The 15,839-nt window shown below is 40.4% G+C and overlaps 1 protein-coding gene across 17 annotated transcripts in view; it reads right to left on the bottom strand.

The window, feature by feature from the left end:
* caska (calcium/calmodulin-dependent serine protein kinase a) overlaps positions 1-969 on the bottom strand; it is a 234,381-nt gene extending 233,412 nt beyond the window's left edge. For 6 of the 17 annotated variants that reach the window (XM_066706831.1, XM_066706836.1, XM_066706834.1 and 3 more), the window contains exon 1: positions 177-966. In XM_066706831.1, the coding sequence (XP_066562928.1) occupies positions 177-235 (59 nt within the window). In that variant the 5' untranslated portion in view covers positions 236-966. Of the gene's footprint in view, positions 1-176 lie in introns of all 17 variants that reach the window. The other 11 variants (XM_066706845.1, XM_066706832.1, XM_066706843.1 and 8 more) reach the window with 5 other exon arrangements.
* Positions 970-15,839: the final 14,870 nt, after the last annotated feature.

The raw sequence follows: 15,839 nt of genomic DNA, 5'->3' as shown, positions 1-15,839 counted from the left end.
TTGCCAAAGCACAGCCTGAGCGGTGCAAATGAGCCACATCAACTGGCATCTACTTTATAAATGCACACACTTCAATTAAAAAAAAAAAAAAAAGGCAAGCATATGCGATGTAAAACGCATAAACAGGATGCATTGCATTGCATGATACAATTGCATAGTGGACATATGACACTTACTTTCCAATCACCTCGCACAGCTCGTACACATCTTCAAACAGAACGTCGTCGTCGGCCATGGTCCAACAAGGATGGGGAAATTATCCCCAAAAATACCCGGCCAAAACTGTATATTTGAAATACACAAAGGCTCACAATTGTGTAGGGCTGCTCTTCGTGTGGAGGGAGGGAAGGAAGGAGGGAGGGAGGGAAAGAGGGGGGGATCGCGCAATGCCCGTCCGTCTCTCCAAAATCCAAAAGGCGGAAAATTCCTCCTTCTCGCTCTCGACTCCCCCAAAATGCACAGCCGCCCGGACTCGCTTGATTTATGGGGGGTTCAGTCCTTGCGTCCGCCTCGCTCTCCGGCCCCACCTTCTCCTCGTCTCCCCGGCGTCAATCCCAATCCTCCGGCTCTTGTCAAAAGCTTTCCAGCGCACACCCCGCCTCCCCTCGCCTGCGTCTGCGCTGCTTCTCGGTCGCTCAGCTTCTCCTCCAGTCCATACGCGGCGAGGCTTCGGTCTCTATAGATGTGTATATTTTAGATAATATCGCACGGAATAAATCCCATGTATTTTGATATCCTCCCTGGCGACCAGCAAGGCTGCACAACGTGCCTGCTCGCTTCCCTTTTACAAGGCGCTCATTTCTGCCTCCTTCTTCATCCACACGCGTGTGTGTGTGTTCAGGTGTACCAATACTGTAAAAAAAATGGATCTCCCTGTCTCTTCCCTAGTTTGCCGTTGCTCTAGTTTCTCTCCCTTCCTCCGTCACTCCGCTATTACTGCTGCTCCGGCTCCCAGAAACGCCAGACTCCTCCCTCCCAAGGTTATGAAACTGGCTCCTAGGGCGCCATTGTGGCTCCATGTCAGAACGGGAATCCGGCTATAAACAATGCGGCGGCCGGAGCCAAGATGACGACCAGGGCGCACCTTTCGGCGCTCTTTCAAGACGCAGTTTCCTACCTCTTTCTCGGTAAACCTCGCTCGCCCTGTCTACCAATCCGGGATAGCGACCAAAGCCAACCGCGCAGGCGTCGACCTCCCAAACCCCAGCGGCTGACGTCAGCGCTTTCCCCAAGCAAGCTTTTCTTTTCCACCCAGCAGCCAACCAGACAGAGGAGAGGGAGAGAGAGAGAGAGAGAGAGAGAGAGAGAGATTTTGCATGGGATTGAGCAAACGAATGACTCGCCGTACCTGGATAGGAGTTGGGGGGGCGTTGGAGCTGTGCCATCCTGCTGTACATTTCCGTGGGAATGGCACAGGCTGCAAAGGTTGCACGAAAGCGAAAGGAGAATTAGTGTTGTTGCGTGGGAGTGGGTTGTGGTCATAAACCGTTAAGGCATCGACAATAATGAAGTGCAGTTTGTCAACTTGTTAGTCACATATGATCAGGAGAGAGGGAAAAGAAAGCACACACACACAATCCGCAAGGTTAGAAATGATACATTATAAGCAAGCTGTGGCCAAATGCAGCCTCTGTTCAATAATTAAACACTAATAGTACAATATCACCAATATATATAGTGCTTTTCCATTGTGGCCACCTTGCATGATTTCTGAAATCAAACACATCACTCACAACTAGCTACATCACAACCAATCTGTGCCACACTATGTTTGTCTAGGGAAACAGGAGGGAGTGCTGCTGGTTGCCTATAATCATTTGTGGGAATCCGTCTTATGAACCACTGTTTTACATCTCAAGAACAACTGGCATCCCATATAATTAATAGATGTGCAAAGTGACTGAATATCCCCTGGGGCTGACCTTGAAAATTGAGTGTTCAGAATCTTGGAGTGATAATAGAGCCAACCTACTGTTTTGGTAAAAGAGAGGAGTGTGTGGAGCATACGTGTGTGTGTGTGTGTGTGTGTGTGTGTGTTTGGGTTGCTTGTTTTCAGTGGAGCTCAAGTATTTGTTTATCAATTTTAATACAAAAAGCGAAATTACACCTGAGCACAAGTATTTTTAACCAGCTATATAATAATAACAATAATAATAGTACAAATCAATGAATATAAAAATAAAGAAAGGAAAATTAAAAGAAAGATAGAAAAGAGAGAAAGAAGAGGAGCCTGAGTTGAACAAAGTTGACGAGGAGTTAATTATGATTGCCATGGCAGCATTGCCCTGCAAGGCCATGCTCGATTGTTTGTTCGGATTTGAAAGAGAGGAATGATGGTGAGCTGTCCTCTCTTTTGCATATGAATCATATGAAATATGTGGAGCTGAAGTACTGTGACACAGGGGCCACATAGAAGACAAATCTTGCACATAGTACATCACCCATAATTGTTAGTTCTTATTGGTTTATTTGTGAAGTTATTTGTTATGTTACATCATCTTTGTTACTTTTCAGTTTTTATATGTTATTTGTGTGTTTTTTGTTATTGTTTTTATTTGGTTATATGTTTTCCTGTTTATACAGTTGACTACCTTGCCCAACTGTACAGCTGCAGTGTTTCATACAGGTATGTATGTGTTGCTCCATTTTGGAATTTGTATTTAAATGTATTGTATTAATTATTCTTTGTTTAACATGATTAATTATATTAAATATGCCCAGTACAGCAGGATCAGTAACAGTCTGGCTAACTTTGTCACAGAATTGTACTTGTTTCCCTGCTCTTAATGGGGTCTGCATGATCTTACAGTTTTGTAGTTGACTGCACTTTGCTCTGGGTTCCAGGTGGACTGTAAGAAACTGTGCCAGTCTTGGCTATCCTAATTGGTACAGTTCACACTGTGTTACCAATAGAAACAAATAGGCCCTAATATTAGTTTCTTTTAGCCGGGTCCCAGGAGTAGGAAGATACAGGATTAGCTTGTGTTCCTTATTCCTGCTCATTATTCTCAGAACTGTTTACTTCTTCAGCATGTGCACTCTTCAGCACTGACTCCTCAGAGAGCCTTATCACTGGTTCTGGAAATGGTGCGGGTGAGACCAGAATAAAGCAGCGATGCTCTCTCCTCAAAGCAGCGTGACTAATGGGTAAAATAATGGGTTACATTGTTAAAAAAAGAAAAAGAAAAAATGTTTTTTTTATTCTTTCTTTTTAACGAACAGTGTTCCAGTATCCAAACTTTTCTCAAATAAGAACCATTTTGTTCTGTATGATCGATTAGAAGTACTCATGTCAAGATTACATATGCTCCATTCTCCACCCAACAAAATACAACCATTTTAAAATTATACAAATTTACAAGTAAAATAAAATACAAGTAAAATCAAATAAACAATAGTGAAAACATACAGACGGGTGACAAATTAAAGGAAAAACCTGAATAAATGAGTGGAGAAACATAACGAATGCAGATGCCTCCATACAGGTGTACTGCATAATACAATTAAGCAATTAACATCCTGTCATGCTCTGTGCCATGTATAACAAAGCTGAGCAGGTCCAGTTGACCTCGATTTTGGATCAAGATGCAAGAGGAAAGGATCTAAGTGACTTTGAAAGAGGGGTCATTATTGGGGCACGAATGGCAGGAGCTTCAGTCACAAAGACGCTCAACTGGCTTGTGTTTCAATAGGAACAGTGACTAAAGTTACATCTGCATTTAGATCTGTGGGAAAGACATCAATAGGGTTGGAAATTGTTGTCGAAAGCGCACATTCGATGACCGTGATGCTCGTGCATTACTGTGATATGTAAGGAAAAATAGAAGAGCAACTCTTTCCCAGGTGACTGAGAATGCAGGACGTGATCAGACTGTCAGCAAGAACAGTCCGTCGAGAACTACACAGAGAGGGATATTATAGTAGGGCTGCAGTGCATAAACCCCTCATTACAAAGACAAATGCACATTTGAGAGTTCAGCGGTGCAAAAACCATAGGCACTGGTCTACAGAGATGTTGAAGAAAGTGATACGGTCAGATGAGTCATCCTTCACCATACTGTCGACAAGTGGGCGAGTGCATGTGTGGTGTGGTTTGGGTCCACTTGTCTTCTTAAAGGGAATGGTCACTGCAGATCATTACAAAGTGATCACCTTTATCCTGTGGTGAAACATTTCTATCCTGATGGGAGTGGTCTCTTCCAGGATGACAATGCCCCCATCCACAGGGCACAAGGGAACACCAGATCTCAACCCAACTGAACACTGAACAACTGATATTTTGAATCGACGTGTTAGACAGCGCTCTCCACAACCATCATCAAAAACCCAAATGAGGGAATATATTTTGGAAGAATGGTGTTCATCCCTCCAGTAGAGATCCAGAGACTCATAGAATCTGTGCCAAGTGCATTGAAGCTGTTCTGGCAGCTCATGGTGCCCCAACACCTTACTGAGACACTTTATGTTGGTTTTTCTTTTAATTTGCCTTAGAATGGATGGCAAAGGGATAGCAATGCAGAAGGCTGTTATTTATATATGACTCAGAGAATATTATTTGGGAGGGAACCTTTTTTGTGGGAGATGCTCATTTTAAATTGGTATGACTGCAATATGATATGTCACTCCTGAAAAGAAAGGTGGAAATCCAATAAAAGTGCATCATGTCTTTTTTAAGTCATCAGACGGTCATTTTCCACCCTTCCTACACAGTCGGAGAACAGAAGAGCAAATTTCTACTACACCTGATTACACCGCATTGATCTGGGAATGACACAGTCGTGAACAAAAGCTTTCTAAACTACACAAGGATTGCAAGACCATCGGCCTTTTTGTTGCTCTGGCAATGTGATCCTCAAACACTAAACAGCAGGACCATTGTTTGAACCGCAGGATGGTCACAGCTGTTACTGATAACCTTCGGTGTGGCCAGGAAAGGGGGCACTGATGCATAGAAAGTGGAGGTTCTCCCAGCCTGCATCTCTCCAGACACCCACTGCGATGCCACAGACAGCTCCAGAGCACAATCAGGCAATGGCTCTGATACGAAAAGTCTTCTGACAGCACTCACTCTGCAGGCACTTCCTTATATAAGCCCCCTTGGAAGCAAGTGGGTATCTCCTTTATTCAATATCGTATCGGGCAGTTTTAATATTTGATGATGAGACCTCCTTTATTTTCCTGAACTGCTTCTGAGTCTGTTTGGCATTGTGTCAAAGCCCCTCTTGCCAAAAGAGGCAGGAACACTCGATCACGCTCCCTCAGTGATGCAGTTCAGTTGTAGTTCATGCTGTGGTGTTAATCTGGGCTAAGATTATGTGATTGCGCTGTAGTCCTGTATAGCACTCCAAAATGTTCCACCCCAGACCATATAGTAAACATTAAGATCCTCAATCCATAATATGTACAACAAAACATTGATGCTCAACCCTTGATTTACCCATGCTGCCCCACAACAACAACAACAAAATATTACACTCTCCAAAATCGAGTGCTCATAGCACAATGGGCTACAATTTAGTAGAAGGGGATCTTATAGATATGTATAATTGTGTGACTCATGATTTCAGACTTTTTTTTTAAATATATGTTTTTTCAATTTGAGTTATAGGACTCACATCTCTTGTGGTCGTGTTTTTTTAACTGAAGTGGTTGGAAAACATCTGTCTTGCTCTGCTTCCATCGTAATCAGGGGATCAGCTACAAAGCTGCTGATTTAGGTACACCAGATATGTCTGGAGAAACTACCATGATGATTGGCATTGACGTGGATTCATCATACATTATAAATAGTGCAGTGCGATGTTGTAGCCTCAGACTTTAGCAGTTCAACATACAAGCAATTCTCTTTTGTATAAACATCAGGCACACATTTCCCGAGTTCAGCACGCAGCTCTGACTTTTTAGGCATGTTTTTCAACTCTATTTTGTATAAACACTTGGTTGCTGGATCTGGTCATGCAAATAGGTCAAATTGTTTCCAACAGTAATCGTGTGGTTTTAATTTTCCAATTTCCATAATTTCCATAAATGGGTGTTATTGTTTGTATCACACACTAGTTTTAATGAAAAACACAAGAGCTTCACTTCTTGTGCCTTTTCACTTGTAACAATATTTTCATTTGCAGCAGAGTGCCTCCTTTCTTATTAAAAAGAGAGTTGTTACAGCTGTTTAAGTATCACATCTGTATTTTGACCTTCATTTGAGGACACCTCAACAAAATTAAAGCCTATCTCTCTCTTAAGATGATCTTAATGTGCTGTGTTTTCTGTACTAGTATTGCTTCCTTTGTGTGTCTCCAAAAGAGAGGGGAATACAAAAATATGAATCTTCGTTTTTTTTGTGCCAATTGACAAGTGGTTCATTATTATTGTGTTACCCATTCAGGGATGTGAACAGTGCAGTAATAATACACCAAAGCCAACCCTTCTAACACCGAACTGCTACTAAGAGGCAGTAAAATGCTAAGTCATACATTTGACAAATGGACATTTTAAATGTCATTACTACAAAAGTCGGAAATATCAGATTGATCGCTTTTAATAGAAACTACTTATTCACACATTGACAGCTTAACCTCATGCTGAATGTTTGTAATGGAATAAAGGACAACAGAAGCCACACATTTTTGAGACAGTAAAAACTCTCTCCACACTTTGTTTTACAGAAAGAATCAAACTCAGATTACTCCCAAGTCTTGTTTGGCAAGTATGGAATAGGCAATCAAATTAAATTACATAGCAGTCCGAGGCATCCTTTATTGTGTGCTGTACCAAAACGCATGACTACATTAATTCTGTAACCATAAAAAAAAATGAATCCAAAAATGTCAGCATTATGAAATGAAACAGATCATATATTGACTTTGTTGCAAGGATTTATGAAAGAAATGTAAATTTTGAGAGGATGTAGGACATGGCATGGGTACGCCGTGTGTGCATTGCTGTGATTAGCTAAAGAAATACAAAACAATAAAATAAGCGTATTTCTCTCTGCCTCTTTTGAAACCTACTGCAAGTTCAAACGTAAGCCCCGTATAGATTGCAAAAATCGATGAGGTGGCCTCCTTTATGAATAAGTCATTATTACAACATTAGTGTTTCAGTGTCGTCAGCATAAGAGCCATCCCTGGGACTGATACACGAGAGGATGCAATACGGGCCTCCCGATTCCTCTGAGTTTCATCTCCGATCATTCAGAAGCAGAGGAATAGACGGTGGGGTGATGTGTATTAATACAATGTCCAAGATACCTGTAGGTATTGCCGAGCTGATAGTTGCTTTTGATGTGCAGTAGCTGGATTACATTACTGTACTTAACTACGTCTCCAAGCAGTTTTTTATTCTCTGATTCATTTAGCTTTTGTTCCAGTTCTGCTGCATGCTGGTATTTCTTCAGCATCTTGTCCTCAGTACTGTTCCATTGCTTTCCTTGCTTTGCTTTCCAAAACTGCTTCTGCGCAGAATACCTGTTAATGCCAACATGTATATTTGTCTCTCCCGTAAATAATATCAGGATGCTTGGTTGGATGCTGTGCTTGGTCCACTTTTTCGTCTTCCGCTTCGGAATTGATTGTGGCTGTTTGGAGGCAGCTACTGTAATATTCCCCAAGAGTGGGTTGAATTGCAAAAGTGACCCAGCAGTTTCTGTTTCTGCTGTTTGGCTCAGGAGGCTATCCCTTGGCAGCAGAGCTATATATCCCTCTTGTGATTTGAAGAGCATATTTAAATCTCACCTTTCCTCGTATCTGTGGCAGTTGAATGCAGTATTCTCTGTGCGGTCTTCCTAACTGCCATTAATTGCTTCATGAATGGGACATTGAGCTGCTGTATTTTTATTATTATAGCCTGAAGCAGCTATATAAATGTCCTCTATTAGGTCCCACATTTGGAGATTTTACAATAAATCCAATGGAGAAGATAATTGAACAAATTTAGTAACCGAGAGGCCCAATTGGAACCAAAAGACAATGTTACCCCCCACAAACTGTGTTGGAGATGCCAGCTCTACTGTTTCTCTGATTACAGGAAAAAAACAAGCCAATAACCTGCATCCTGATATCATAAAACAAATACTAATCTTTTTTCATTTTCCTTCTGTTTTTCCCACTACCTCGGCTCCATGCATTCTCTCACCTGCACTGTGGAGGGTGTGGCCACCCTGTCACATTCATTCAATTATCCAGTTGATCTGCTTTGCACTGCACTGGAGAGGGAAAACACAAATTAAAAGGTATAAAGTGAAAAACGAGAATTTAATTAAACTAAAAGTGAAACGTGCAGTGGGCTGAGACTGCTACAAAAATCTATTTAAAGCCATACTAGTTTATACCTTATCATAAATAAGGATACACCCCATTAAAAGCACAGTGTTGTGTCAGCGTGCATTATCTTATGTGTCTTATCTGATGCTGACAATGTTTATCACCCACAAAAATGTGTGCTATTACTTAAAAGTATCAGCTGCAGTGTCATTTTATCATTTATATCCACTGTTCCCTAGGGTTTGCCTTTTCTTGGATGCTCTGTCTCCTCACCAGTGCATTCAAATGGTAAGTTTTTGGGACACATGTTCCATCAGAGATAAGGAAGCCATCCAGTCACAGGCAACCAGCACAATTATCCATGCCTAGAGAAACACCTGCCTTCTTCATTGAAAATCTCCATTGCAGATAAACTCCTGACATTCATTATCAAGTTGCGTATGAATAGTGTATTACCTGCATCTGGATCAAAACAGGTTTTTTAACAAGCATCACTCCACTCACATATGTGTTATCTTAAGATACAGAGTTATGTGCGTACAGGTAAAAACAAACAAACACACACACACACACACAAACAAGCCAAAATAAAAACATTCCCACAACAGCAATAACAAACAAACCTGTGACTCTCAGTTAAAACGTTCAGGTTCTGTATTTATGAGCCAATCTGGTAAAGGTTTCTTCTACTTTGCAATTTGTGTATAGTTGAAGCATCCTAAGCGGTGGTTTATGGAAAAAAGTGAGGGAAATAAACAAATTAATTTAACTCCACCAAGTTCAGATACATAAATCAAATGTTGCATTAATCAAGCCGGAAAATCTTGCCCAAGTGCCTGGAGATGGTGTTTAATTCATTCCCCTTATGAAGAAAATGATCTGACCTTTTAGTTATTTCAACCATCTATTAACATAAGACTCCCCTGTGGTTCACTATGTTGCTCAGTCCAATGAGATACACAAAATATGTGTTCAACCAACCGTAGTTCATTCATTCATTGTCAGCTGAGGCTACCTCCAGATCCCCTTACGAGAAAGAACACAAAAAATAAGTTATTGCCTTTTTTTTTCTGGGTCAAGGTCTACAATGGAAATTAATCATATTTATGCAGTTCAACTCCTGCTGGTTTCAATGTATCAATTTATCATATTTAAAAAACAAGAACAAGAGCAAAAGCCTTTGTTTCACATGGAGTCTTTCATGGCATCTCAAACCACTGCTTGGGAGACTGACAGTACAATTAATGAAAAAACATGGATATAATTCTTAAATGTGCATTTTTAAATTGGATTCAAAGCCCTTTGCTGCTGAGAGTCCCTAACGGACTTGTCGTTGTGTATTCAAGTGCATAACAAGAGCAGGCCCACGACAACCCATTTTTGGCAAAAACAGTAGACAATTCGAGACATGCCCATGTGCAAGTGAAAAGTCAGTCACCTGACGTAGGCATAATCCACACCCTGTAAGGCCATGTTAGTCACCAGCATTTGCAAATCAATCCTGAATTTCACAGGACTGCCAACAGAGCAAGGCTGAATGGGAGGCTACACAATGTAGTGGCAGGATTTTGTGTAGACTACAATTTATCACGCAGGTTACAATAAATACAGACAAGCAAAGCACTGCAGTAATGTTTCCTAGGGGATAAAACCACAAAGTTGCCTCTTGGCTCCAAAACAGTGCCGTCAACGTGGCATGTAACTCAGCACAATGACACAATCACGACCACAGGCCAGCTTATGTTTGGGTGGCTTAACGCCATGCCAGTTTTCTGACTCGTGGTGGAATGGTGCCATCAACTGATCAGTGCTGTGGGCAGTGCTCTCTCATAGCGCTAAACCACAGTGATTTTTATATAGTTAAGATGCATGGTAATGCAGTTCTTCCTCCCGTGTGCATCATGTAGGACCTGACACAGTGTTTGGGGGTGCTTTTGTATTAACATGTCAGGTCTGTGTACAGGTTAGCATACTCCATTCTTTCATATTGCAAATCGTGCATCGCAGGAATCCAAAAATACATACTTCTCCAAGATTTGCTATAGTGGTACCATACATTTAATTTCTGCTGCTGCACTAAGACTTTTTATATGCATACATTTTTTAAATAATGTCCCCAGATTCCACTCCTCCTTCCAGGATCAGAGTTTGATATTGAAAACTATTCAAATCAGGGAACTCAGGACACTGCCTGTTGGAATTCAAATGTTTAAAAATTGAATATATTGAAACTGCCCTGAATTCACATATGTGGTGCTTAATCTGATTCCATCAATCACAGATTTTTATGGTAATCTTGTTTCCGTTTTCACTTGTATACCTCTAAATGAACACAGTAGGAGTGTGTTGGTGGGAGGCAATGGTCTTCAAAGTGTTTCTGTCTGTCTTCCACTCCACATTGCTGACCGTTAAAGGCCCCAGAAAAGGGTTATTATACCAAAGTCATCCTAGAATAGAAAGAACTGTGTGCTTTCAGCTGAAATCACATCCTGAGATGTTGAATGTTACAATCTGCTTGGCACTGTCATGTGTAAAAGGGTGTGATAATGAACACTAATACTTCAGCTACTATTACTACAACTTTTAATAATAATTACTGTGGAAGATTTGCATTGGCCAGTCAGGGACTTAAGAAAAATATCAGAAATATCAAAAAAAAAAAAAAAAAAGACAAAACAGGTGAGAACTGTCTCAAACAGTCAAACACAATTGCAGAGTAGCTGCTATTCCCTATGCAATTGCTTGAAACCATTTTACACTCGCATTACATAATACCCTGGTGACAGAGTTCTCAGTATGTGGTCACATTCATAAAGAGATGTTTCTGTCAATCCCAGTACTGACAGATGAGGACCTCCTGCCCATGGCCATGTTTTGGTTACTTTCGGAAGTCAGTTACAGATGATAATTGTGGTCAGTGCTGCGTCCTATTGCACAACCCGTGATTTAACAGCTGTTTTTCTTGGCATTCTCTCTGGATGCCTTTGCCAATAAGCAACAACCTGCTGGAAGATGTTAAAGGACCATAATACTTCAATAATTAATTTTTCTTACCTAAATGACAACATTTAGATGATATATTATGTCCTGCCTGATGAACATGGGCCTGCATTGTAATACACAACTAATGAAAAAGGATTAAACAAAGCATATTCACCACCTTATGAAGGAAAAGTCATAAGGAACTAAATTAAGCCCTACTGCTGTGTTAGTGGTAAATGGCTTCAGATATGACTTGTCAGCAATTTTTGTGTTATTGCTTTTCCCACTACAGATTGTTTTGCCTCTCTCAATGAGTAGTAGATTGTTTTCTGCTAATTGGATTCCCACTGCACGTTGGCACAAAGAGATACCAGAAAACAGATTTCGGAAAACAGAATTTATGAGAAATGTCTTGCCCCCCCCATTAGGTACAGACCTATTTTAGATTTAAAACAAAAGCATCCACAAATACCAGTGCTTTTAAAGTTTGAAGAAATTAATGATTTGGTATATTTAAACTAGAAAAAAATGGTGAATAATCAGTATTCTGAAAAGCTTATTAAACTGATATAAAATATAAACACATACTACTACTATCACTACTACTACTACTACTACTACTACTACTACTACTACTACTACTAACAAAGCATTTCTATTTTAAGCACTTTCCATAGGACAACACTAAACATTGAGCTCAAAATCTAGTCCCAATCCATTTCAACATTACCTAAATCAGGTCACAATTAATAACCACAGGTGATTTAATTATGATTCATGCAGCATGTTTAGCTTTTTAACATTAGGTTAATGTTCAACCAAAATGGCTTCTGCATAATGATCTGAATGAAAACATCTGAAATATGATATTCCTTTGAAATCTATGTCTTATATTTTAGGGAGACTACTATAACAATGTATTTGACCAGCATTTTTGTATGTTAAGAATCACTATACATTTTGAAATAAGTAATTTTTTGAGTTTTGAGTTTTTCCCTCTATTTATGATCATTTTATGCAGGTTTTTCACAATTCAGTATTTAGATTGTGATTAGAGCTTGTGATTCTAAGTTTAACAGTGATTGTATTTGGCTAACTTCTTTGGAGGTCTGAAAATCCCTTGGTAGCAAACAGTTTTCCCCGAATGCTTTCACTTTGCATTTAATGTAACACTTGTTATTGTTTGATGGATCATGTAGCTGGCTTGTTTTAGACAGAATGAGGTGTATTTTATTTCCAGCACACTTACCTGCTTTGAAATGATTGATCAGTGAATGCCTGATGCTGTTTTATTGGTGTTATGAAGCTAATGATGACAGATGATGGAGAGAGAGAAAAAAAAATCCAATCAGATTTCCTGGAGAAATTGTGAAGGGAAGCATGCTTGGTCATTAAAATTAGAAAACAAGTTGAGAGACTACTTGACTATTACCCTGGTTGTGTGATATTACTACCTGGAAACACACCTTTAATAATAAAATAATTGGCATTGCAGTGCCTGTGGGTTGACAGCAGCAGATTGAGAGAAGAAACACTAATCCTCACCGGACAGTGTGTTATAAGAGCAGACTACCTTGCCAATGTACCTTATCTCGGTGGAACACACCCCTCGCAGCTGACTGCTTTGTGATTCTGATCTGCAGAAATGTGTGAGTGCCTCCTTTCTAGCCTGTAGAAAACATGAAGGCTGACTAACCGATGGCCCACTCCTCTCAATGTCCCTCTGTGATCAAGAGGGGAAGTGGCCCTATCGCCCTGAGGACGAATCCCAGGGCAGCCTTAACAAGTGTTGCCCGATCTGTCAAAGCGCAGAGGCCTAACAACCTGAGAGCTGCGCTGTGTGTGCACTGATGTAAAGCGCACACAGCTTAGACTTCTGCCCATGGAAACGGCCCAGATTCATTTGAGACTGACAGGGAGATTACCGTAGAGCACCAGGTGCAAATGAAAAATGCACCCACCATGATAAATGCATCCTCTGTCCTTGATCAGTGAAATATGTTATTCACAATATGTCCAGTTTTTCATTTCTCTTTTTCTTACCACACACTACCAGCCACAACCTGTAAGGTGTGTATCTTTCTAATGAGAACGACAGAATTTCTAACTTAAAAAAAAAAAAAAAACAAGCAAACAAAATTATGTAATCGATGTAAACCCCTGCTTGGCAACTCAGCAACTGCCCCCCCCCCACAGCCTGCAGAGGACTGCATGTTCCCTCAATTCTGGAACGAAACCTACACCCCTACAACTTATGTCTAACCACATGGTCAAATTGAAAAATGAAGACAAAAACAGGTCTGTTACGTACACTTCTCAAGCAACATGTGGGGATGTCAAATGTATTGCTCACCACCCTGCATCTTCTCTTCAACACATTGAAAAGGAATGATTTCTTGACACACTACAAACAATTCCTGCCAGGGCATGACTGCAGTAGGGCCTATTGGAGGTGAGCAATAGTTTACGCTGTGTGATCCCCCCGGCAATCGAAGCAGACAGACGAAAGAGCTACTAATAAAACAAATCCAGGTTGATGCACAACATGTTGTGTATAACATCAAAAGATACGATTTTTTGGGTAAGATTCATTGCCTCTTTCCTGTCAAAGTAGTGAAGCAATGACTGCCAGGGGAAGTTATACATCCTGAGAGATTTAAGAGGTAGCAGAGTCTTAGTTTAACCGTGGGGAAACAATTACCCAAAATGCAGATGCACTGGAATGGCACCTTGTGATTATATAAGTACAGCCGGCTTTTCAATTAACAGGCAATGCTGTCATCTACTCTTAGGGATGAACCATGACAGGGCTTGCATGTTCCTTTGATCTGCTCGCTTGGTCAAAAGCCTTAGTTTGACTTTGCAGTGCCCAGTCAACCTCACATTGCTGTGCATGAATCACCCCTGATTGTTCCCGCATAATACATGTAATAACTGCATGATTCAGCTAGAACACAATTATAAATGGTACACATGTTAGATTGCTGGACCAGGCTGTGGCATCTCCTGACCATCAATATCTGTGATATTGAAGTGAATGACCCAGTTTAGGATAATAAGGACAAAAAGGTGCAGCTTGGCCAATCGCCGGTCAGTTATGAACCTAAAGCATTTCAACGAATGGTACATTTGATGGAAATACGTGGCAGAGAGGAGTTGCTGTTTGTTATGCCTCAGTAAAACTATCCATTCCAGCATGAAAACACTCTATAAAATAAAATACAATTAAATAACACAGGGAGTGGTAATGACAAACTCCAGGAATAACCAAAGCTGCTGTTAAAGGCTTTGTTACAGTGGAATAAACTGTTTGGGGAAGATATACCGGAACAGGTAGCTCCTGCTCACATTCACTTCACTTCCATAAAACCCTGACTAGTTTGCAAAAATCTAAGTTATCGGTCCAGTGCAATCACAGTCAAGATGTCAGCTTGCATGTGGTGCAGGGGTTGTGTCCTCTAGGCTGCTGTCACTCTGACATCAATCACAGCTGCTATCGAAATGACTTTTGCCCATCTGTGATTGGCTGCTGTATCTCTAGAGAGACTGTCCAGGTGTAGAGTACCCTTGAAGTCTCAGCACATATATATACTAACCTGCCATTATAAAAGTGACTTAAAATTCATATACTTGACAACAACAAAAATCTGAATGTGACTGAACAAAAGAATCGTGACAGGATACTCCATCGTTTTACATTGGAACTGCACTATGCAGAGTCCTGACCGCCTATTTGATTTAGGTATCATGGTATCCATCACTGAAGTTTCATGTAACTTGGAGAAGTCTGAACTTCGAAAGTCGAAATGTAAATAGATTACTCAGGATATATATCATACGACATATTTAGTTACATTAGCTTTATTTATCGCAGAATGTATCCCCAAGTAAAAAGCAGAAATACACAAGAACCACATATGTTTTTTAGATTTCAGGAGAAAGACAGCGGCTACACATTTTCCGGCTTGAAATTGAAATGATTCCATATGCAAATAGGCTGTTTTATTTAGAAAACTTTGCAGAAAGTCAGTGTTACCGATGCCTTAAGTTTCCGATTTCAGAAAATGTTGAGTCTGACGCTTCAGAACTAGGCTTGAGAAACAAACATATTTTTTCACAGCTGCCTATATTTTTCTCTTCTGTACTTGTGTGCTTTTGTAAACCTTTCCAACCGATGACAACCAAAATGCTAAGACATAAACACCTAAAGCAGTGAAAAAAACATGTTTTTTTAACATAATAACATTAAAAGCCCAATACACTAAATGACCGATGTAACTTAATATAATGAGAGAATTCAGAGAAGACAGTTATGGGAGGTGGCAGAGTTCATATGGTTTGAAGTGGCTGATTGTTATGATATTTTGGACATCAGTGAACTGCCAGCATTGATGGACTCTTATACTGAGTGCTTGTACATCTCTAAACACAATAACACCGTGTCAGAGAGCTAGAAATGTCATGCAGTGGGTAAAGGAGAATAGCACTGAAATCATGTCATTGCCTACTCAGGGTCTTGACCTCAATCCCATAGAATGTGAAGAATGAATGGGGCAGTACTGCGTAGACCATCCATCAAACGGATTGCAACAGTCG

This window comes from Amia ocellicauda, chromosome 6 (genome assembly GCF_036373705.1).
Source record: "Amia ocellicauda isolate fAmiCal2 chromosome 6, fAmiCal2.hap1, whole genome shotgun sequence".
NCBI lineage: Eukaryota > Metazoa > Chordata > Actinopteri > Amiiformes > Amiidae > Amia > Amia ocellicauda.
Note: the sequence above shows the minus strand (reverse complement) of the source record. Positions and strands in the feature narration are given on the sequence as shown.